This window comes from Leuciscus leuciscus (genome assembly GCF_965113295.1).
Source record: "Leuciscus leuciscus genome assembly, chromosome: 17".
In the NCBI taxonomy this organism is placed as follows: domain Eukaryota; kingdom Metazoa; phylum Chordata; class Actinopteri; order Cypriniformes; family Leuciscidae; genus Leuciscus; species Leuciscus leuciscus.
In genome coordinates, this window is record NC_138741.1 from 6,791,736 (window position 1) to 6,815,793 (window position 24,058).

The following is a 24,058-nucleotide window of genomic DNA, read 5'->3' on the forward strand; positions in this document are numbered from 1 at the left end:
TTATCAAATAACGTGGGTTTGTGTTAATGCTGTGATTTTGTGCTCTTCTCCCCCGTCTGTCTTTAAATAGATTGACCTGACGGTCTGCCGCACTGCATTCTAATGAACCCTGAATGTTCTGACCGAAATCTTTTCAGTCAGTGATCTTTTTACAGCGACTGTAATTTTACACCTAATGCGATGACATTTTGCACACGAAAACTGCATTCAGCGTCATATGAAAAGAAATCAATGTCACCTCTGTCGCTGCTGTCACGCTCATTCTTGACCCAGATGACTTCATACACCTAGATATCGCTTTTACTGTATCTCAATCACAGAGGGTTACCAGTGGGGTTCGGACTGAAATATCAAGCAACAGATAACCCGAAGGAGCAACAGTTTGATCAAAGCTTACAATACACAATCCCACTGGAGCTCGTTCATCAAGGTATGATCGCATGCTTGTGGTGTTATAGAAAATGTCAGTCAGACTCTGCCCAGTAGATCTCCTCCTGCTTGCTTAAGAAGATTTTCACAAATATGTCTGTGGTAGTTTAATGTAAGTATAGAAACAATTATGGCATGATCTTCGGTTGATTTAAGCATATAAGTAAAGCATTAAAACATTTGCAAATGCATCTCACCACCGATGTGCATGCATTTGATTTGCCAAAGCTTTACATTAACCTATTTAAACCATGGATATGCTGAAATTAAGAACATAATTAAATAGTAATAATGGATGGAAATTGTCATGTTATATTCTGAATGAATATCTAGCACACAGCCTAGATGTGACAAGTGGTTCAAGTGTTGATATGATCATTTATTTTATTTTATTCTAATGATACTGTCATATATTCGGTCTATGTTAGGCTTTGAGAAAAGCTTGATCTAATAAAAATGACCAGTTAGACAGCGAGGGATACACACCATAGTTATCGACCGATATGGGGTTTTCAATAGTCCATGCCGATATCTAAAAAGAGCTCATGGTGGCCGATAAAATACCGATAATACCGCCGGGGCAAGTTGTCACATATTTCCAGTTTAGCTTTATTTTTAAAGTCACTTTCTGTGTAAGCACATACTTTAATATCTGGGCTACAAAAAATAAAATAAAATAAAATTCCTAGGAAAAAACGATACAGTTCATTTAATGCATGGTGACATTTTGTGACATCCCAATAGTGTTGACCTAATTAATCCACTTATAAAATGAAAGCTACTGTTCCAAATTATTTTTTCAATTCAGATTCATGCAGTTTGTATTATATGCAAATTTAATGTGCATTGACAAATTTAGACAGATTAATCAGCCTGCCTGATATATTTGTCTATTACTAAGGTAGAAAAATGGTTGTCCTTGGCAGAAATGAAAAAAATGTGTTAACACTTTATTTTACAGTGTCCTTGTTATAACAGTAAATTATGCATAATTACATGCAACTAACCTTCAACCAAATCCTAATCCTACACTATCCCTATAGTAAGTACATGTAGTTGCTTAATATTATTCAGTACTTAAATATTTAATTACACTGTACAATGACACCTTTAAATAAAGTGTAACCCAACATTTTTACTAAGAAGGACCAAAATTCATACAGGAGTGCCGTGGGACAAACGTAAAAGTTGCGTTACATCGAACAATGTTATATTAAATTTGAGATGATTAAAACTAAAAAGTTAAAACAAAAAGATTCATTAGAAATTAAGATATGCTTCAAAGACATGTAAACCCCCCCCTGTTGTGATATGGTGGGTCAAAATCACAGGTTATCGCAGGCCAACTTTGCCATTTCTGCTGTAAGATATTTTTACATCGAAGAACTTGGATGCACAAATTTGTAATATTTTTTTGTTGATAGGTTATCTGTGTCATGCAGCAGAAAGTGTGCACACGCAACACAGCGCTGTTTGTGAAGAACGGTCAGGCGTGTGGAGCCGGGGTCCCTCCTCAACTTCCTTTCCGCTGCCCGCGATGTGGAGAGCACCAACGTTTCCACAGTCTTTCTTCCCTCAGAGCTCACCTTGAATACAGCCACCCGTTCCACACTAAGCATGACATCAGCCAACTATCCACAAGGGATTTATGTAACACAGACCGAATGGAAGGCTGCAAAATCTCCAATTCCGACATGCATAAAGTACGTGATGCCGGCACCAATACTAACTCCACTACGAGAGGAGAGCGCAAACACACATTCGCTGCTGACCAAGCTCCATCCCAGCATCCCTCTGAGCAAAAGCTCACGCCCCCCGAGAGGAGCCTCAGCGTTGAGGACGCATCAGCCGGTGCTGGACCCCTCTCGGCTCCGGTGGCGTCCGTGGAGAAGAGGCTGGAGGGGATGATGAGGACAGCCAATAGCAGCATGGAGCGGCGTCTGCTACGGCTGAGCTCAGAGCTAGCGCAGACAGACACGGCTATCCTGTGTGAGCGCGCTCACTCGCATCACCTGGCCCAGGAGAAACAGGTAGTACTGGAGCGAGAGCGAGCGCTCAGCCGACAGGTAGACGCCGCTGTGATGGTGATCGCCACACTGAGGCAGCAGCTCAGCATCTCGGAGCACGAGCTGGAGCGGAGAGAACAGTGAGTGAAAGATTTAAAGGCTTAGTTCGCTAACTCATTCACTCAACGTCATGTCGTTCCAAACCCAACAAATTCTGTTCATCTTCGGAACACAAATGAAGATCTTTTTAATGAAACATGAGAGATTTCTGTCCCTCCATTGAAAGTCTACTCACCCAAATCTCTTGACACTTTAGAACTTTCATAAAGAGATTGTACAAGATGCATGTCGTAATTACCACTATTACGAGATGACAGTCAGCCTGTCGGGTGGTACAAGTTTAGTCTTGAAACTTGTCTTTACAAGTTGTAATTATGAGAATGTAAAGGCTTTTTACTTGTCAGAATGGCATGAACGCATCTAGAAATCCATATAAATGGTTAATCAAAGGCTGTGTCCAAAATCGCCCCCTATACCCTTAAAGGGATAGTTCACCCAAAAATTAAAATGATCCCATAATTTACTCTTCCTCAAGCCATCCTAGGTGTATATGATTTTCTTCTTTCAGCCAAACACAATCGGCGTTATATTGAAAAATATCCTGGCTCTCCCAAGCTTTATAATGGGAGTGAATTGTACCTTAGATTTTTGAAGCCCAAAAAAAGTGCTTCCATCCATCATAAAAGTAATCTATATGGCTCCAGGGGGGTAATAAAGCCCTTCTGAAGCAAAGCGATGCGTTTTTGTATGAAAAATATCCATATTTATAACTTTATAAACTATAATCACTGGCTTCTGGCAAGTCGAGTTCTGGCGGAAGAGTGACCTCTGACCTCTAATAAAGAACATTCTTCTTTTGTGTTTCACAAATAAAATAAAGTTATTTTATTTGTGTTGGAATGACATGAGGGGGTGTAAATGATGATGAAATGGAGAAAGTGCTCAACTCTGTGGCTTATTTTTTTTCTTGAAAGTGCAGCAGCAAGAAACAGAACAAAACAGTAATACATTTATGGACTTTGAAGAAAATGATTAAATATGATTGGACGCCTTTAATCCTTTTACATTTTGTGATGAGAGCCTAATGTTTCATAACTACCTCTGACTGTATCGCAGGGAAGTTGTCACCATCCAGAAGTTTCTGGAAGCAGCGGCGCAGCACGAGATGTGTGGGAAGGTTCGTTTGCGACGGTTCATTGAAAGCCTCTTGCGGCGGATTTCCCTGGCCGAGAGACTACTGGAGTATTATCAGAGCGTCCCTCACAGGCATTACTGCACGGCTCACTCTGTATGTTACCAAAATATGCATCAACATAACACTGTATATCTCACGACTCAATTAGTATTTTTAAAAAGGGTTTTACAAAGAAAAAATCACACAGGGGCCTCTGTTTTTATTGTTTTCATGTTAGTTATATCACATTGTGATTTGCCTCACAACATTTTAAATAATAGTATTTTAAAACAAAATTGCTACATGGCTTTTCAAAAGAAATTATAATAAAAGACTATGCCAGTGTTACAAGATATACAATGTTTTAATAATGAAATCATTAGTTTTTTTAAGTTCTCTAGACCGTTACACCACTATTTTTTACTTTTAAATGAATTTCATAGGTAATTTTAAATGCCAGAGCATCAAGTCATTGACCCTGTACTGGTATACAAAAGATATTCCCATTGATAATGAATCACCTGACATGACCTACTTCAGGATTGCAGTAATGAACTTCTATTTCAGAAATATGTCAGCTCTATTGTATTTCTCTAATTTCTCATTATTTCAGGTGCCTCTGCCATCAGAGTTCGGTCCACACAGAATAACACAAAGCAGGTATTTCATTATTGCTTTCACTTTTAGAAGAAAAGTCACATTAACCCAGTAATGAGTAATTCATGTAACCATTTAACTTGAACTTTTTAAGCTTAACTGTAAAAAGTGGTAACTTGCTACTGTTAACTTAAAGAGCTGTTTTTTACTTGATTTAACCCATTAAAAAGGATTTTGTTGGTATAAATTAATGTATTTAGGTTGATTCAGTAATATTAAAGAATGTTTTTGACTTGAATAAAACCAGTTAAAGGTGCAGTACACTATTTCTGAGAAACGCGGTTGAAAGTGAATCAGACCGAACAGCACAACACACTTGTAGCCAATCAGCAGTAAGGGGCGTGTCCTCTCATGATGCAGAGGTTGCGTTGTTCCTGCTCCATACGTGAGTAACATTGGTTTTGCTGTTTCACAGAACCAAGATATGCTGTTGTTGTAATGTTAGCTATACGACAGTTTTGAGTGTCATTGTTTGTCTGGAGGTGCTGGCGACTAACAACCAACTCTTGCTTGTATATACTCTTGTGTACTGTATGTTCATTTTTTGTTCTTCCTTGTCGTTCGTTCGCCATCTTCGCTTTATTTTTTATGAAGCTTTATTTTCAGGGTTGCCAGCAAGGTTTTCCAGCCCAAAACCTTGTCAAAAACCGCGAGAATGCACAAAAAAAGGCCCACATTTTTTTGGGCTTGTTTCTCATTTAAACACATTGAAATCATTAACAAGCTTTAAAATTACCCATTTTTCGACTTAGCCTATCCGATTTTAGAAACCATATTCAATTAAATGAACGCAAAAGTAGGCTACACTGACTTCAGTCAGACTATTCTACTATTAAACTACAAGTTTATGTTACGGAAAATAATGCGATAAACTTAGGCTATCAATGAGTCTGTTTATTGTCAATAAAAGTCGCTTGGAACAAAAGTATTCAGTAACATAAAAACATTGAGTGGATATATGGACATAAAAAATAACCCACTTTAACATTTCAATTATTTTTTTAAATGCAACATGAAACATGCATATTCTTAGGGCTGGGAGAAAAAATCGATTCACCTAGGTATCGCGTTTTTTTTTTACGATTTTAAAATCGATTTTTTTATTACAGAATATTACCGATATTAATTCAAATTAAATTGCTTATAGATAAGGTTGACAGAAGTTAGCCACTTTCATTCCAACAGATGATGAAATGTGTCGTTATAGAGCTGCACGATTCATCTTTAAAAGACTGTGATCTCGATTCAAACACTCACGCGATCTTCTTCCATTTCGTCTGTCTATTAAACAAATATTTTGACAAAATTAAATAGCAACATTCAAATCTGTGTTGGCGCTGCCGCTGACCCGGAGAGAGTTGTCATGAAACCGCAGTGTCAGTCAGCTAGCTACGTTTGAAATCCCCACGAGTGTGTTGTTTGTTTGAGGGGCGGGTGGTGCCGGCGCGACGTGACGTGAACTGAAGGTAGTGGGAGGGAGTGTCTGTTGTGAGTTTAGGGGGCACGTCAGCCAGAACTGTAGTGTGTGTGTGTGTGTGTGTGTGTGTGTGTGAGTGAGTGAGACTGCTGCCTGCTGAACATTGGGTCGCAGGAAGAAGGATCTGAAGTGCTGGTGTTTCGGCAACAAAAACCCGCCGAACTGATCCGAAACCAGCCCAATTTTTATCCACCCGCCCAAACCCATTTTTGCCCGCAAAATAGATTGCAAAACCGCCCAATTCAGTAACAATCTGGCAACTCTGTTTATTTTGCTTCGCTTCTGCTATGATGAAGAGACATCCAATTTGTGGGCGGAGCAATGAAGGGAGGGGTGTGTTTGTTTGGGTTGATTTCAAATATCAACAGTGTTAAACAATGATTCTCAGAAATCGCTTACTGCACCTTTAATTTAGATGTTATCATTTTTTTTTTTTTTTAGGTGTTAACTTCCTATACTTAACTACCTGCGGAAAACAATTCAGAGCACTTCACTATAAATCATGTCCTTATTTGACTCATTTGGCTTGTAGCAGACAGTTCGTCCCCTCTAACTAATTAATGTGATCCTATCAAGACAGTAGAAGATCATGTTGCCCCTTCCATAAATTACCCTTCTGTGTTCTTTTCCATTTAATTAGCCTTAAAGTGTGTACAAATTAAATAAAAGAAATAAAATGTATTTGCTTTATCTGCTCCCATGAAACTTTAATAATTTGCTTTGTCAAGGTCTTCGTCAGGTGATGTCTCCCTTTTCAATAATTGTTTGATATTTTATTTTTGCTTATTGGATAATTGTTTAGTTTTATCTGGTGTGTGTTTATTATATATGTGAATATGAAATCCCTTGATATGTGTTGTTCCTATTGCCTGACAAAGACCTTGATTGTTCAAAACGTTGCAAACTATATTGGTTTAATGGGATCAGAAAAAGCAGTCAATGTGTTATTATCTTTTCTTTTTTAAATTTCTTTAATTGTGACTTTTTTAACTGAGCACCTGTCCAACTTATTTTGCTGTTTGGCTTCAGGTCTTCAGGAGACCATCTTGAGCCGGATGAAGAGCAGCAGTTGCTTGGTCAGTCTGGATGGGAACTGTTGGAAGGTTCTGCTGGGAGACTGGGTTACGACAGCTGGTCCCAGCAGAGGAGGTCAGATGGGTATGAGGTTTAGGGACAGGGGCGGAGCTTAGCAATGAGTGTACATGTAAATAATATCGAAGTGAATATGTTGAATGTATTAACAATTATTCAGTGGGGTCCAAAGGTCTGAGACCACATTGAATATCTGGGATTCAGAATCTTCTCTCTTTTTTTTTGGTTTATTAAAATACACTACCAGTCAAAAGTCTGGGGTAAGATTGTTTTTAAAGAAATTAATACTTTTATTTAGCAAGGATACATGAAATTGATCAAAAGTGACTGTTCTGAAGGATCATGTGACACTGATACTGAAGATTCAGGTTTGCATCACAGGAATAAAATACATTACAAATGGTAATAACATTTAACAATATTGCTTTATATATATATATATATATATATATATATCAAATAAATGCAACCTTGGTAAGGCCTCTTTTTTTTAAAACTCAAAAAAAACATACCAGCCCCAAACATTTGAATGTTAGTGTATAATTTATTACAAAAAACGTGCAAATATATTTACACATTGTCATTAACAACCAGTGAGTTGATTTAAGTTTTACAAAAGATTTCAAGTTGCACATCAGTGAAAGTAATGATAAGTGGCAGTTCAGTGGGTCACATGTTGATTTAGTAAAGCATACTGAACCTTAGGCTACGTTCACACTCCAAGCCTTAGTGCTCAATTCTGATTTATTGCTCAGGTCCAATTTTTTTGACATTTGTCACGATCCTAAACTGACCCGCATGTGCAAAAGAACAATAACAAAGATGGCACGCAGCACACTGTCATATTGAAGTAAACACAAAATGACTGAAGTCAAGCGTTCAAGCGTTCATTTATAAGGCGATGTGCCGCTGAAGTCAGTGAATTAGTGTGCAGGCGATAAGGAGGACACGGACGATGATGAGGAGCAAGAGAGCAACGTTTTTTCTTGAGTATTTTTTCTAAGTTTTGCTTGAATAGAGCTGACACCGTAATACTTATGAGTGTAACAGCTCACCGTCCCTCCACTGACTAACTTCACTGCCGTCTTCCATATTCACTGAGTGACTAAAGAACTAGCGGTATGTGAAATCTGTGTAGTGACTCCCATCAGCGCAGAATTGTGATGAATGATGAATTCTGATTTGACGCATTGCAAAAATTCAGACATGTATCTGATTTAGGACCACATATGGAAGCAAATCAGAATAAAAAAGATCAGATTCCATGTGGTTCCTTAAAAAAAAAAAATGGCCTGCAAGTCTGAATGTAGCATTATTGATTGATTCATGACTCATTACGAGTCGGACTACACCGGTCTCCCTGTGTGTTTGTGTTTGCATGCAGCCAGCAAGAATAACTCAAAAGAAAAACGTGTTTTCACTAGTGCCATTTTACATTTTTTCCACCAGTGACTTTTGGACTCCACTGTTACCGACTACAGATGGCAGATTAGTTATTTGATACTTATTTGATTCTTAAATGTGATTATGGTCCATCTGTGAAATATTTTAATAAGATTGGCTCTTGAATGAACACATGGTGAAACTGCCCTTTAATTTAAATAGATAAAGCTGTTATTACAGGCTGGTTACATAAAGAGGAGCTATAACCTAGTTAGTAATGTTACATGCTTGTTTTCTAACTGAATCTACCATTCAGGAAAATGAATGTAGTTATATTATCTAAATGGAGGATGATGTTAAAACAAAACCTGTCGCACAGGTCGGACGTTATGCCACTTTAAGCTTGTAGTTTGTTCACAAACTTTCTCTCATAGAAAATGCACTGTTTCAGCAAAATGCAAATGTATGTAGCAAATATCTAAATTGAATTGGGTCTTTTTTCGAAGGTGCCGTTGCGTATTTGAAATAGTGGTGCTACATTTCAAAGGGACGAATATGTTTCCCTGCTTGTTAGCCAGCCTCTTTAGAAACTTAAAACAGGAGAGAAAAAGGAAACTTTAATAGAGAAAGTCAACTGAAGTAAAACATGCAGCTATTGAAATATGTATAGATGTTCTTAAGTGTTCTTAAATTCATTGCCAATGCCAAGTAGTTTGATAAAATATCCTTTTTGCTATTCTGTACAATTGGAGCAATAGCACTTTGACAGAACTGTGAAACAATTTATTTAATACTTTGATTTAAAGGAATTGTTCACCCAAAAGGAAAATTTGCTCTAATACCGTTCAAAGATATTTTGACAAATGTTTCAGTGTTTCTTTTTTGCCCGTATATGTCAAAAGATCGAGGAAAATTTGATTTCTCATGTCATGACCCCTTTAACTTGTTCATAGAGCTTAAAATGGAACATTTTATTTAATAATTCCCAGTCAGTAAAGACATCAGATCATTCTTGGCTCTGTATAGCTGGAGCAGTAGCACTTATTCTCATCTTCGGCAGAGCTGTGAAACAATTCAGAGAATTGTAGTATAGCTACTTTAAGTAATTACCAAAGTCCTGATGTCATTGTAATGGTAATGTACAAGAAATACTGATATTTACGGTATAACATGTGAAATATACTTGTATGTATGATGAGGGTAGTGTCCATAAAACAGATTGGAGGAACAGGGTAGTGCTTTTGGTAGAGTTTGATGCAGTGTTTATGGATAAAGGACCACTACATGCATGTATTTGGGTCGACGCTTCATTTAACTTTGACTTCAAAATTGATAATGCTTTTTTAAATACTAGTAAGTAGTGTGTCAGATGCAGGGTAGATCTTACCCACAGCACCTTAATCCTTCATATGAAAACCGTCTGTTTTTTGGGGGGGGGAAGCCAAATGAGGGCATTTGCTAACATTTCAGCTCAGGCTTACTTGTTCTGTTCAGTTTAGGCTCCGATGTTTTTCACATATTATTGTACCAGTTGCATGTGACCAGCTAAATAGGACCTCTCAGCTTTGTGTGTGAGGCTTTTACCTTAAAAATATACAAAACAAAACGTGGATTTTGAGATCAGAAGATGAAAGTATAAAAACAGCTAGTTATAATTCTTGTTTTAAAGGTGCACTCTGTAATATTGACTGCTAGCGGTCGAACTGGGTACTGGGTTGTTTCTCCCGCCCCGTCCTTCTCAGACTCCACGCTCACATGGGTTGCCAGATTGAGGACACGCAACAAAAACGTGCATAATTGACAATAGGAAGCGACGAGCCTTACAGTATAAGTTGATCAGCTAATGTATATGTTTGCAATGTTTTTATTGCGAAGGCTTTTTAGGCTTTGTAGAATCTGCGATCTCTGACCCATTTTGTTTGCCGGCTTCCATCGCTGTGTTTTCCATCAACTGGCAACCCGGAGTGTCGAAATACTATTGGGTGAATTGGCAGTGGGCGGGATCACACAGACCAAAACAAAAACAGACATTCTGACACAGAATGCACATTTTAAAGTAGAATAACTGGCTGTAGGATTGTTTCTCAAAGAAACAAGTATTTGAACTTAGCATGTTTCCTACATCTCTGCGAACATTATGGTATTTTTATGCTTTAGTACAGTCAAAAGAATTACATAGAGCGCCTTTAACCTCTGTTTGTGATGTTTTGTTCAGTGGTGGCAATGTCATCCACTCCATTGTGTGCTCAGTTCTGACACTGTGATTAGAATCTTATTTTGTCTTTTGTGCTTCCTTCAAGTTTCTGTATTACTTGATATTTTGTGTTTACTTAGAAGGAGATCTGAAGTGCTGTAGTGCTGTGTGAGCATGAGATCATTCACATCCATCGGTATTTTATTGTGAGTGAGCATGCTATAATGCTTTATCCAGTGGCTTGTGCAATATGTGACAATACTTTCATGATGGGAGGAAAAGAAACGGTATACTGTACAGAAAACATTGGAAACTAGACATAATAGGGCTCGACCAAATTCACTTTTTCAGTTTTTCTTATTTTTTACTTTTCTAAATGATCTGCATTATAGATGTGATCTGAGACAGTGTTTCCTACAATGTATTTTTGTTGTCTCATTATTAGTCCGCAACTAATATTATGGATACCGAGCACAGTGTCCACAACACTGGTTCAAACCATTATTTTTAAAAGTTGACATAATTTTTGGACTGACTGAAAACATTAATAAGGATGATGCTAAAAATAAGTTAAGTATAGCATTATAGTTGCTTATCTACCAATACTTTCAATACTTATACAATAATAATGTCAGTTATGTCAATATTTTGTCAATATCAGGTTCAATTTCACAGTATACAGTATTGGTGGCCATTCAAATTCAGTCATAAGTGGCTTTTTTTGTTGTTTTTTTGCCAGTATCAGTTTGATTAGGTCATTCAGCCGTTGTTTCAGCAAAAAAATTGTATACCGATGCATCCCTAATATTAATACCATACAATTTTTATTTTTTTTTGGAATTAGGTTGGGCTCTAGAAGTGTAGGTATGCCATTAAAGATGACAATCAGAAGTAGAACAAAGTTAAAATGTTTAAAAAATGTTTTTTTTGGTTCTATTGTTTGATGTTTCTTGATAATAATGTGTATAATTTGAGCTGATATTTTAATGTTTTCTCTAGACTTATCTTAATGTTTGTGCCTTTCTCTCGGAACATTGTTGTCTGTATTACACGTGTGATACTGTGAGATTTGAAGTCTCGCGCTATCTTTGCTGCTGTACGTGATATTCTGAATAATAAATGTGACTAGAATTGATCATTAAAGACTGATTTGTTAATGCTATGTCTGTCATCCATCTCTTGTGGTAACTGAATGGTCACTCATTTGATGAGATGCACTTTTTTACAGTTTTTTTCTTCTTATGATGTTGTAGTTTTACATATGAATTTAAATTCATAACATCTCATCTTATTCACTACAATCAAAAGTCCGCCTTTACATGTCTTCAAAAATGTTTAATTCACTTCTTATTCATCACTGCAATACAGTGGATGAGCACTAGAGGGCATCCTCAATTTTACCATCTATGCAAAACTGATTTTAGGATCTCTGTGAAGAGCTTCTTGTTCTTGTGCAATTATGAAAAACCCTGAATTAGAAGTTAAAGGCCAGTAGGATCAAACTGGCTGCATCCTTAAACAGCAATGTATGAAATAGTTTTTTTATTCAACACACGCTCTTCTATCTCATGTGACATTTCAAAAAAAAAATTTTCAGTCCAACTTTGGATGTAGAGTAATCCTTGTGCATTCCAGAGGTGCGTTTCCCAAACCACAGTAAGATAGAACCACATAAGTTTGACATTGTTTGCGAATGTTCGTTGGAACTATAGTTTTGGGAAATGCCAAATCGTTCAACTATGTTGGTAACGACAGAAATTAGCTTTCCTGTAGCTCAGTGGTAAGAGCATTGCGTTAACAACGCAAGGTTGTGGGTTCGATCCCAGGGGATTGCACATACCTATGTATAAATGTATAGGATAACGCAATGTAAGTCGCTTTGGATAAAAGCGTCTGCCAAATGCGTAAATGACTTAATGACCATAATTTGCTAACAATGGTTTTGGAAAACGCACCCCAAGACATTTGATAATGTTTCTGAACATGTTAAGTTCAGCGACTGGTAGCACCATTTTCTTTGCAAATTATCTGATGATATTTTTTCTTTGTAAATCATGAGAAGACGATAAATTGTTCTCCACCTACAGATCTCGAAGATCTATGTTATACTTCATTCGAGAAATCATGTTAAAACACTAGAACCCTGGAAGAACTTTTCTGTATGTTATACATTGGACATTATGACTTGTTTTGTAAATTAAGCCACCAATTCTACATTAAAGGGATACTCCACTTTTTTGGAAATAGGCTCATTTTACAACTCCCCCAGAGCTAAACAGTTGAGTTTTACCATTTTCGAATCCATTCAGCCGATCTCCGGGTCTGGAGGTCCCACTTTTAGCATAGCTTAGCATAGATCATTGAATCGGACAGGACCATTAGCATCTCTCTCAAAAAAATGACCAAAGAGTTTCGATATTTTTCCTATTTAAAACTTGACTCTTCTGTAGTTACATTGTGTACTAAGACCGACGGAAAATGAAAAGTTGCGATTTTCTAGGCTGATATGGCTAGGAACTATACTCTCATTCCTGCGTAATAATCAAGAAACTTTGCTGCCGTACCATGAGTCCAGCAGGCGTAATGATATGACGCAGCGCCTGAAAATAGTCCCCAGCTCAGTAACTTCCAACGTGACCGGGACTAAGTTTGTCTAACCTATTAGACCTATATTCAGGCGCTGCGTCATATCATTAGGCTACGTATCATTAAATATTCTCCTCCCATAGATTTTGCGTCTGAAAGCACAATTTACAAATGCATATGCAATAAGTTCAGCAGCAAAAATCACCCTGTCCACGCCTTTTCAGCACATATTTTTCACTGCGTGTCTTTAGTAAATCCTGACAGTCGTTTTTTTAAAGTCAAAAGAGGGTTTGCGCTGGTGCAAGCTGTTAGTAAATCTGGCCCTAAGTCTTCTGAAGCAATACGATAGCTTTCTGTGAGGCACAGAATGATTTCTGTCATGCCACGAGTCATTTTCATTGTATAAAAAAAGCTTGAACATCCTGCCAAACTTTTTATTTTGTGTTCAGCGGAAGAAGAAAAAAACGTGTGGGTTTGTAATGACGTGAGGGTGAGTAAATTACATTTTAATTTTGGTGCAAACTATTCCTCCAAGTAAGATGTTAGGGAAAATAAACCTCCAGAACCGAAACACACATGAACCAGATAGCGCATAGCCAAACGGCGAAGACCGCTCTGCTACATTAAACAAAGCTGTCATCTAGGAACAGAGACCAGAGAATGAAAAAAGAGTAAAGCTTGTAGTGTGGAGGTTTACTGGTACTACTTGAATTGAGAAGATGGTTCATATTAACATGAAGATCAAAGAATCGCTTGGTAGTGTTTTTGATTGGTTCGCTCTCATTGTTGTCTTTGAAGGACTTTAATGGCTGCAGCCTCTAAGGCTCGAACCGACGTCACTCACTACATTTAGTATGCTGAGGTCACGATCTCTCCAATTTACATTTTTTAGAAGGTTTTTGTCTGACGGAGGCCATTCATGACCATTTCATTCTTTGAAACAAAGCAAAACCAGTGTTACTCACGTATGCAGCAGACGCAACCTCGCCATCCGTTTTCAGGCCTTCCCGCTCTCTAACATCTCTCCAGCGCTGGACATATTAACGCTGGTCCTAAAGCTCTTGTTTGATCATAATCCTTGTTTTTCTTTTTCCAGTGATATTCCTCTGAGCTTTTCTCTTTTTTAATGTCTCTCAGCCATCTCTCTTTCTACAGTCTTTCTTCAAATCTCACTCTCTCCTCCCCCATCCGGAGAGGACACACCCCCTACTGCTGATTGGCTACAAGTGTGTTGTGCTGCTCGGTCTGATCCACTTTCAATAGCTTTTCTCAGAAATCGTGTACTGCACCTTTAAAGAGATAGTTCACATAATAATGGAAATTCAATCTATTCATCATATAAAGTGGTCGAGTCTCTTCAGAAAATTTGGACTAAAATACATATTCATATTCAATCACTTTTTGAAGCGTCAAAGTGGTAGTCGCGTAGCTGTCAACTGAGGGACGGAAAGATTTTCATTTGTGTTCTGAAGATAAACGAAAGTCTTATGGATTTGGAATGACATGACAGTGAGTGACAGAATTTTCATTTTTGGGTGAACTAACCCTTTAAGGCCCATTTGTGAACCGATTTGCATTGTTTTTTCTTTCCTTAAAGATAGACTCACTCAATTTTTCCATGACTGAAATAAGGTTTTACCAAATACCAAATATGTTTAGAATCCTGTACACATACAAAATAAATGTTTTATGGCACATGTCTAGCCAAAAAAAAAAACACTTTCTTTATCTCAGTAATCCCTCTGTTATTATTAAATTAACCATGGCTGGCTGTGAATAAAAATGCACATTTCTACAATGACATTGTAACTGAAGACTATCTTGACGCTATTGTAAAGCCCGATATATTGGTCCAACGCCGGTTCGCCAATACATGGGGAAGGTATCACGTGTTCTGTCCTCACTCATGCAAAGTATTGGTTGGTTAAATTTGCAATACATTAATCATATGTATTTACTTGTTATTTCATCTGACTCCATAAATGAAAGGTTTTAATAATATCTGTGCCTATGGTTGACTATTCCTTTTAACCATTAAATGAACAATGTCAAAATCAGTTAGAATAATCACATGTAACAATTTAATATTTCAGATATCAGAGATCAATTCCACAATCAATTCAAATATCTAGAACATGGTTATACATTGGTTACACCAAATAATCTTACCCAGCTTGTACCTGAGATAGAGAGAGAGAGAGAAAGGGAAAGAGAGAGACAGAGAGAGAGAGAGAGAGAGAGGAAAGGGAGAGACCCCCTATTCAATTCATGTCCAGCAAAGAAGAGAGAGAGGGAGAACACCTTCCTTTATCCTCTTTGACCAGGTGACATGGGGGATGGGGGAGACCACCCTCAAACGGCTTCTATCCAACAAAAGGGGGGCGGCCTTATCTGGCCTTATCTCTGAACCAGTTTTCTCTAAACTTCTATAGACCTTATTTCCTTTTATTTTATCTATCTGGATATTAGATATCTGTACCACTCACTTTGAGACATTTCAAATGACACCAAAAAACATAACAGTCAATAATAAACATTCACATTAAACCATGTTCTTGTGTGAGTTCTTAGTTGTTTCTGAGAGGAAGTGAGGTTGTATGGGGGAGGTCGAATGTTAATCAGCCAGACCAGGCCTCAACCAGTATTTTCAGTCTTACACTATTGTGTGATGTTACATACACACTAGAGGTGTGCTAAGCAAAAAAAAAATAAAAAAATTCATGACACCAATAACGATTATTTATTTTAATCTTCTGTTACTCTTTACTGTTTTACAAGTTTCACAAAGAAAACTATTTCTAGGTTCTTAAGCCTTCTGGCCTGGGGTCACATACCCCTCGTTGGGATTACAGCTGTTTTGGTAGCGGCCATTTCTACAAAAAGATAAATAAACTGACTGAGACGCCTCTACTTGTTTGAGTTGGCAAGTTTACAAGCCACATTATTAGGAGGAGAGAGAAATAGTGAATAAGCAGAATAATATTATTAGACTTGTTTGCGTAGCTAAATGTGTTATTCGGTCATGATATGCATCATAACATAACGAGGAGGACTAGAGAGTTTATGCATTTATTAATGTCTGGTGTGAATTCAGATGACATAGAGCATTGCATGATGTCATCTAAAATGTTTCATATTGTGATTCACACGCTCATGTTAGTATGTTGTTTTACAAGCCTTGAAGACTGGAGTAGGCGGTGGTGTTGCATCCTGTTCCATAGCGTTAGCTTTTTATAGAAACTCTGTTTTTAAGTGTATGCCAACAAATGAGCAGGCGAAGTATTTGGGAATAACAACATGACCACAGATGACTAAACTGTCATGTCTCTTTCTCTATAAATATATATTTTAAAACAATGTCATACAAACATGTTTGTGAGTCATGATTGGTTGGGCAACAGCCAGAAAGTCAACGGTCTGTTTCTGCACTGATAATGAGATCATTGTTCTATCATTTGCTGTTGCAGTCAATCATTCATTGATTTCTTGCATAATTTTGGAATTTGATTTGAGGAACATCAAATTAAATAACAAATGATTAAATTGTGTAAGTGTGGATTTCATTATAAGAAAAACAGCTCATTGTGCTGACATATAGACTGTGTGATATATAGTGTTAGTGTATAGTGTTCAGAGGGATAGTTATTCCTGGATACTAGTACTCTTCACAGTGACAATTTATTGTATGCAAATATAGGCATATAGGTCTCCCTTTGTCAATTTATTATTGAGAGCCTAGAAAATATGGAAGCTAAAAGGATAGAAATTATTTTATCAGCTAATTAATTATGTTAAGTCTATTTCTCACCCTCAAGTCATTCCAAACCTGTGACTTTCTTTCTTCTATGGAACATAAAAGGAGATATTTTGAAGAACGATTGAACCAGACAGCATTGGAGCCCATTGTGTTTTATGTCATACCGTTCAGTTTTTATTTTCTGTGCTCTAATGTTTGAGCCAGAAAGCAAAAAGTCTGTATCAAAGTCTGGGCGAAAGAGGGAATTTGTGTAGGCCATACTGCTTATTCTTCAGAGTGAACTCCAGGTATTTTGATTTTGACAATCATACTTGGAAAATAAAACCAATAAACAAGTTATTTATGTTGTAACTTGCACTTGATATAGAACAAGCTAATATAAAAATGTTTTAACTGAACGGTACTTCCCTCCCCGTCTCTCGCTCGCTCACACGCACACACACACACCCACACGCACATGACGTAAGTTCCCCTCAAGTTCACACAGGTGTCAGTAGTGTAACCACGTGTAATAATCACATTAACTATTAATGTTTGATGAACAAAAAGTGTCTAAATATTTTTTTTGTCTTAAGTTTGAACAACATGGCATTCCTTAGTATTTCAATGGTTTAGCGTATTACAAACTTCTTCATTCTGTTGGATAACTTATGCTCTTTTTCTTTAAAATTAATTTCATTTGGTTTGATATATTGCATGTAATGGAATGATATTTATACTTTTATGTGTCAAAATACTCTTTTTTTTGGGGGGGGGGGGGGGGGGGGGGGTGTACACAGTAAACCCACACTAACGGCATTTTCAAAGCGTGAGAGGTGGTGAAGGACCGAAGTGTCATTGCCCCTTGAAGAGCAAGTGTTATGGGAGTTGTAGTAACCGGTTTAGGTGTAATGTCTCTTATAACGTCCATATAGGTCTTTACAAAGATATTTTTATTCGTGACAAACCAGATTTGATTACATTTTACAGCTATAAAAAGCACAAGTTTCTAAAATGATTCGTTTAGCATTATCTCCTCAACTACACAATAGTAAAACACTACATTTCCCACAATTCTCAGTGTGACGTTTAGCAGTGTTGACATTGCGTACGTGTGAATCTGATACCTATATATGGAGTAGTCATGGCCAGGAATGGCTTGATCCTAACGGTATTCCTGGAGGTCCCCTTAAGCTTTTACACACTGACGGCCCAAATAAGAAGGTAATCACTGAATTACGAGTTGTAGCGCGTGAAAAGCGGCGCGTGAAGTTGAAAGGCAAGTTGACGCTGGACACTTGCGTTATGATGCCACGAGACAATATGACTTCCACTGTCCAGAAAATCGCCAAACAGGCCCTTACGACTTTCCGAAACCCCTCTATTGTCGGAGAACACAATAAAGTGTTCATGGAAAATCAGAGCAAGCTGAAAAACCTTTTAGCGGAGGTCAGAGCGGCCGATTTGAAGATTGTACCGCGGAGCGTCGAGAGCGCGTCGATAATGCCGCCTCAGCGTCTCGCGCCTCCCGTCACATACATGCACATCTACGAGACCGACGCCTTCAGCATGGGGGTGTTTTTATTAAAGACTGGTGCTTCTATACCCCTGCATGATCACCCGGGAATGTACGGCTTGCTGAAAGTGATCTACGGAAAGGTACGAATCAGCTGTTTCGACAGGCTGGATAAACCCAGAGAGGGAACCAGCGGTGTGCAGTTCAACCCTCCACTGATGCCCTTCCAGAGCAGCTCTTTACGGCCTTCAGTGCTGAGGTCTGTGGGGGAATACACGGAGGACAGCGGCCCGTGTGTGCTGTCGCCACAAAAGGACAATATCCACCAGATAGACGCTGTTGACGGACCCACCGCTTTCCTTGACATCTTAGCGCCGCCATATGAGCCGGACGAAGGGAGAGACTGCCACTATTATAAAGTTCTACATGCTCATTCAGAAACTGCAGATAGAAATAGTGAAGCCCAGGAACAGGGTGATCTGTGGCTTATGGAAATACCACAGCCTAGTGAATTCTGGTGTGGTGGAGAACCTTACCCAGGGCCTAAAGTGTCCCTCTGAAGCACTACTGGGTTCTGGTTGATTCTAGAGATTGTATGTTCTTGTACTTGAAGGGAGTGTTCACCTGAAAATGAACATTTTGTCATATACTTACACAGCCTTGTGTTCCAAACCTGCGAGTTTTGTTTTGAACACAAAAGATGATATTTTGAAAAATGTTGGTAACCAGACAATTGACGGTAGTCCATCAACTATCTGGTTTCCAACATTCTTCAAAATATCGTTGTTTGTGTTGAAGAAAGAAGCTCATACAGGTTTGGAACAACATGACGGTGAGTAAACAATAACAACATTTTCATTTCTTTTTTTGGGTGAACTGTCCCTTTAATACGTCAGAATGGGTACTTTATCAATAGTATGGTTATTTGAAACACCTGTGTCAATCCACAGCTGCTGTCTTTAGTTACCTTTTGGCTATTCTTTTTGTGCAGATTTATCTAAAGATCAATTCTCTGTTCTTTACTGGTCTGTTGCCTGGAGTCACTTTGTACAGTCAGCATGTGATAAATATTTAAATATTTGCAGCAGATGTGAGATTTGGTTTAACACAGGCTTCACAATAGTCGAACAGAGCAGGAATCTGATCATCTTGTTTCCGTTGCCGTATATTGTTTTAACGCATTATGCTATCAGAACTGCAATCTGGCTCAGAAATGTTTAGCAACACTCACTTGGCACTGGATACTATTTTGAACACTCTTGGTCATTATGACAGAAAAGCACTTAGCCAAGATGCAAGTTTAAAAAAAAGAATAATAATGAACAAATGAAACATTTAAAATATTATGAAGATTGTAACATTGATTTTACATAAGAAACTAAAGTTCTGTTTCTCCTCCAATAAACTTAAACTAATAAAATATGCAATGGTAACTGGTCTTGTTGATTATTTAATACATTTTAGATTATTTAGAATTTTTTAGAAGCATGTTATAACCATCGTTTTTGAATTTATTCGGTCAAAAATGAATTTCATTTCAAAATAAATGTTTTCTATTTTAATATATTTTAAAATGTCATTTATTACTGTGATGCAAAGCTGATTTTTCAGCATTATCACTCCAGTCTTCAGTGTCACATGATCCTTCAGAAATCATTCTAATATGATTTGCTGCTCATGAAACATTTTTTTCTTATTATTAATGTTGGATCAATTTAATGCATCCTTGCTGAATAAAAGTATTAATTTCTTTAAAAAATCTCACTGGTAGTGTATATAGACTTATTTTACTAACATGCACTTTCATCTTTAATCGGACAGCCGCACACATTTGTTTCTCAATTGCGACCTCTAGTGGTCAAACCTTGCAATGCCATGCGGCACTTGTCACTCTCAATGGAAAGCTGATTCTCAAAAAATACAGACTGTGTTTATTACAATTTATTAAGACACATAACAGTAATAAAAAATACTCACTGTAAACACTATCTCAGAACAACTGCATTTTGAACCACATGAAATATTCTGTGATAAGGACGTTGTCTATCTAGCCTACCACAAACCACATTCAACACTTAATTCATAAGCTGCCTTCGTATCTCTGTGCGCACACAAACAGAGCGATAGTTCCAGGTTTAATTGGGGCAATGACTAACCCAGCAGTCAGAGCTTGTTGTACAGTTAGTTCACATCGCTGTAGCATCAGCGCTCGAGCTGTGAGGGGGCGCTGACACCTTTTTATCTCTCTGTCTCTGGTGGATTTTTGTGTGCCTCCTTCGCTCGTCACTCCTCGCGAACCTTCTGCCACAGAAGTCACAGGAGAAGGGCTTCTCGCCCGTGTGTGTGCGTATGTGAGTCGTGAGGTGGTCGCTCCGGCTGAAGCTGCGCATGCAGATGCGGCACTGAAACGGCTTGTGTCCGGTGTGGATGCGGACGTGACGCGTGAGCTCATCCGAGCGCGAGAACCTCCGGTCGCATCCCTCCGCCGGACAGGGATACGGGCGCTCGTGGACCGGCGTCTTGCACGGTCGGTTCGGGTATTTCCGTGGCCGCAATATTGGCCTGAGTGGGACGGTTTGCGGATTGGTGCCGTGACCCTCTACAGGCGGCCTTGACCCGTCAACCGGACACGCCAGAGTAAAGTTCCTAATGGTGTTCAAGGGAGTCAGAGGTGGTGGGACTCTAATAGACTCCAAAGAGCACGAAAATGGCTTAATGTCCTGAAATGCAGCCATGTTGTCCCTTTGGCTATTGCTGGTCTGATAGAAACCTCCATAATCGGGAATGATGGAGAAAAGCGCCCCGTCTATGGTTGACTTTGGGGCTGAGTATGACGGAGTGGCGTATGTGATGGGGCACGTGGTGGTCGATAGGTAGGCCGAGGGGTCCTGGTATCCATCGGCACTACAGGTGTAGGGGGGCGGGCCGGTGTATATATGCTCCATGTTGGCAAGAGTTTGGCCTATTTTGGAGCAGTCTGGAGTGGGACCTGCGGGAGAGCCCGTGGAGAATGATCCCGAGGAAGGTGGCCTATCTTGTACTCCTGCACTGACAAAGTTGATTAATCCTTCTTGGATCCAACTTCCTTGTGCGTCAATGGATATCTTTCCTGTGTAGGCGACAGGAGAAAACTTGCTCGGGTCTGTCAGATCAAGGCCCCGTTTCTCAACGCCGAAGCAGTCTGTGCTCAAGCAACCTGGAGAAGTCAAAGCAAAACATTTAGATTGAGCAATTCCTTCTTATTGCGTTATATGTGCAGCCTATTTCCAGCCAATCGTGTTTCCACCAAGTGGGATCTACTCCAGAAATATTCAGTTAGCTATTTGTTTTTAAAAGATTGTTGGTATGTAGGCGAAGTATATGCGGGTATTTCTCTGTATTCTGATTGGACAGATTGCAGTAAATATACTAAATATAGCCTAGTTGCAATACTAAAGAAAAAGTTAACTTAAGGTAGACTTCATTTAGTTATTCACTTCTAACCCATTTTTTGTTTATGAAAGTACACTTTAAAGAATACGTTCAATAAATATACCAGTAATAATTTTAATACTGCAAGTATACTTATATGTTTCCTTTAAGTGAACTTAATACATTTTTTCTTGATAGACTTTTTTTAATTAACAGGCCTATTATAAGGGTTTTTTCTCCAGTGTTTCTGAGCTAATTTTTGAAAGTCAGTTTATGTTATTGAACATTTCCGTTCACTTTTTGTGACAACATGACCCGACATAAACAGACTATTATAGGCTTTTCATCGCAATATAAACAGTAAAAAATAAACAAGCAATTAATAAAAGTAAAAGATGCATAAGATCGAACTATTGATTTGGACAACAAATTGTAGTCAATAATAAATTGTATACATTTTAGTGCTGTCAAATCGATTAATACCATCTAACATAAAGGTTTTTGTTTACATAATATATATGTGTATATATATATATATATATATATATATATATATATATATATATATATATGTCTGTGTGTGTAAATCTAAACTATATGATCAATAAGTTATGACGACATGTTTTTACATTGCTTTAACTCATCAAAATAAGTTAAGCAATTTTCAACTTTTTTTCACTCATTTTAACGTATTTAAGTTGAAATTGCTTAAAGTTGATTGTACTTAAAATTTACAGCAACTTTTGTATAGTGATATATGTATAAATATATACATGTATACAGTATACACACTAACACACACACAAATATATATAATATAAACATAATATGTAAACAAAAATGTTTATGTTAGATGCGATTATTCACGATTAATTGTTTTGACAGCATAATAAATTTACAAAATATAAGTAAAACATTTCATGCAAGGCAAGAGTAGCCTAAATGAAGGTTGAACTGTTGAACTTATATTTTGTAAATGTATTTTACTTATATTTTGTAAATGTATACCAAGAATAATAACCCTAAGTTTTCAACAAGTTGTTTGAATTTAACTTACAAAGCACTGCTAAATCAAACAAGAATTTTCTCAAAAAAAAAAAAAGAAATATATATGTTATTGAGCAACAGCGTATTCATTTTAATATGTCAGCATCTCTACAGTATTCTTACCTCCCGACGCCTCACTGAACTGCTCAGAACAAACATCAGAGAATCCCATCGGCACTGATGAGGGAATCTCATCCAGAGAGTAGATGTGTGAAGGCAGACAGCGCATTAAATCATGTAGCGACGCGTTAATTTGATCTCTGCTAGCTGTCGCTGTCATTTTGATCCTCGGTGTTGTTTAAAAAATAAATAAAAATGAAAATAAAAAAGCAGGTTGAATTTTATTAAGTTGTTCTCAGAGCGTTTTTGATCTAGTTGGTGTGTTATGAACCTGCTCGCTTCATCATAAACGCTCGCATCGGGTTTGAACTCATCAGCTCCCTTCATATATGCCGCGACAATAAGTGAAACTTTATCTCGTAGAATGCATTTATGAAGAGCCTGTCAATGTCCAGTGACGTCACTGACCATAAAAGGACAGAAAAACGGGTTGGGCTTCTTCTTCCTTTTTTTTTCTTTCTGCTTTTGGCCATGTGATGACACGACCTCTCTTTTTAGACATAATATCTCTGAATAGGACATTACTATTATTTTCTTAAAAAAAAAAAATGGGATTGAAATGTTCTGGATATGTTGATGATATATTGATGATATATTTGTGGTCTGTGGGAATAATTAGATGTTTTTTTGTTAACTTTTGGTGTATGTTATCAGGAATTCCGGTTACGCGCATCCCATAAATGGTTATCATCCGGTAATCTCAAACACGCCCCTTTTGCCTTATATGGGACGCATCCGGGAAACTCGACACGGAAAATAACGAGCCGCGCCGAGCGAACGTCCCACGGAGGAACCGCACTAAACCGAGATCAGGAAAGTGATATTTGAATATGTTGGAAAGTTATTCTAGTCTCTAGAGTGTTAAGGAAACATATGTACTAATATACAGAACGTTTTTTCCTCTACAACAAGTCAAGACTATTGTGATTAAACATCTTTATAAGTGAAAAATAGACTTAGGGATGTTTTCAGCCTTGCAAACAATTTTAATATTTAACTATATTTTCGTCTTTAACAGCATTTTGAAGGATTTCAAAAACTCTCAATCTCATTGCAAGCACTGTTAGTTTACATTTGGTCTCCAAATGTCACTTTATATATATATATATATGTAGATAGTTATAGCATAGAATATATTTATAAAATGACCCTACACTATAAAAAATTATA

General features: G+C 37.7%; 3 protein-coding genes across 3 annotated transcripts; 2 read left to right on the forward strand and 1 right to left on the reverse strand.

Annotated features, from left to right (window-relative positions):
- Positions 1 to 114: 114 nt before the first annotated feature.
- LOC309479051 (protein ZNF365-like) lies at positions 115 to 7,346 on the forward strand. The gene is made up of 5 exons (XM_082142892.1): positions 115 to 430; positions 1,854 to 2,575; positions 3,612 to 3,783; positions 4,283 to 4,329; positions 6,833 to 7,346. Exons 2-5 carry the CDS (start codon positions 1,866 to 1,868, stop codon positions 6,972 to 6,974), a joined length of 1,071 nt encoding a protein of 356 aa, XP_081999018.1. The 5' UTR covers positions 115 to 430; positions 1,854 to 1,865; the 3' UTR covers positions 6,975 to 7,346.
- A 10,546-nt stretch (positions 7,347 to 17,892) lies between these two features.
- Positions 17,893 to 19,743, forward strand: LOC309478770 (2-aminoethanethiol dioxygenase-like). Its single transcript, XM_082142484.1, has one exon. The coding sequence runs from the start codon at positions 18,100 to 18,102 to the stop codon at positions 18,868 to 18,870; it is 771 nt and encodes a 256-aa protein (XP_081998610.1). The 5' UTR covers positions 17,893 to 18,099; the 3' UTR covers positions 18,871 to 19,743.
- Positions 19,744 to 20,236: 493 nt separating this feature from the next.
- Positions 20,237 to 23,240, reverse strand: LOC309478769 (early growth response protein 2b-like). The gene is made up of 2 exons (XM_082142483.1): positions 22,892 to 23,240; positions 20,237 to 21,506 (listed from the first exon to the last, which is right to left on the reverse strand). Exons 1-2 carry the CDS (start codon positions 23,046 to 23,048, stop codon positions 20,497 to 20,499), a joined length of 1,167 nt encoding a protein of 388 aa, XP_081998609.1. The 5' UTR covers positions 23,049 to 23,240; the 3' UTR covers positions 20,237 to 20,496.
- Positions 23,241 to 24,058: the final 818 nt, after the last annotated feature.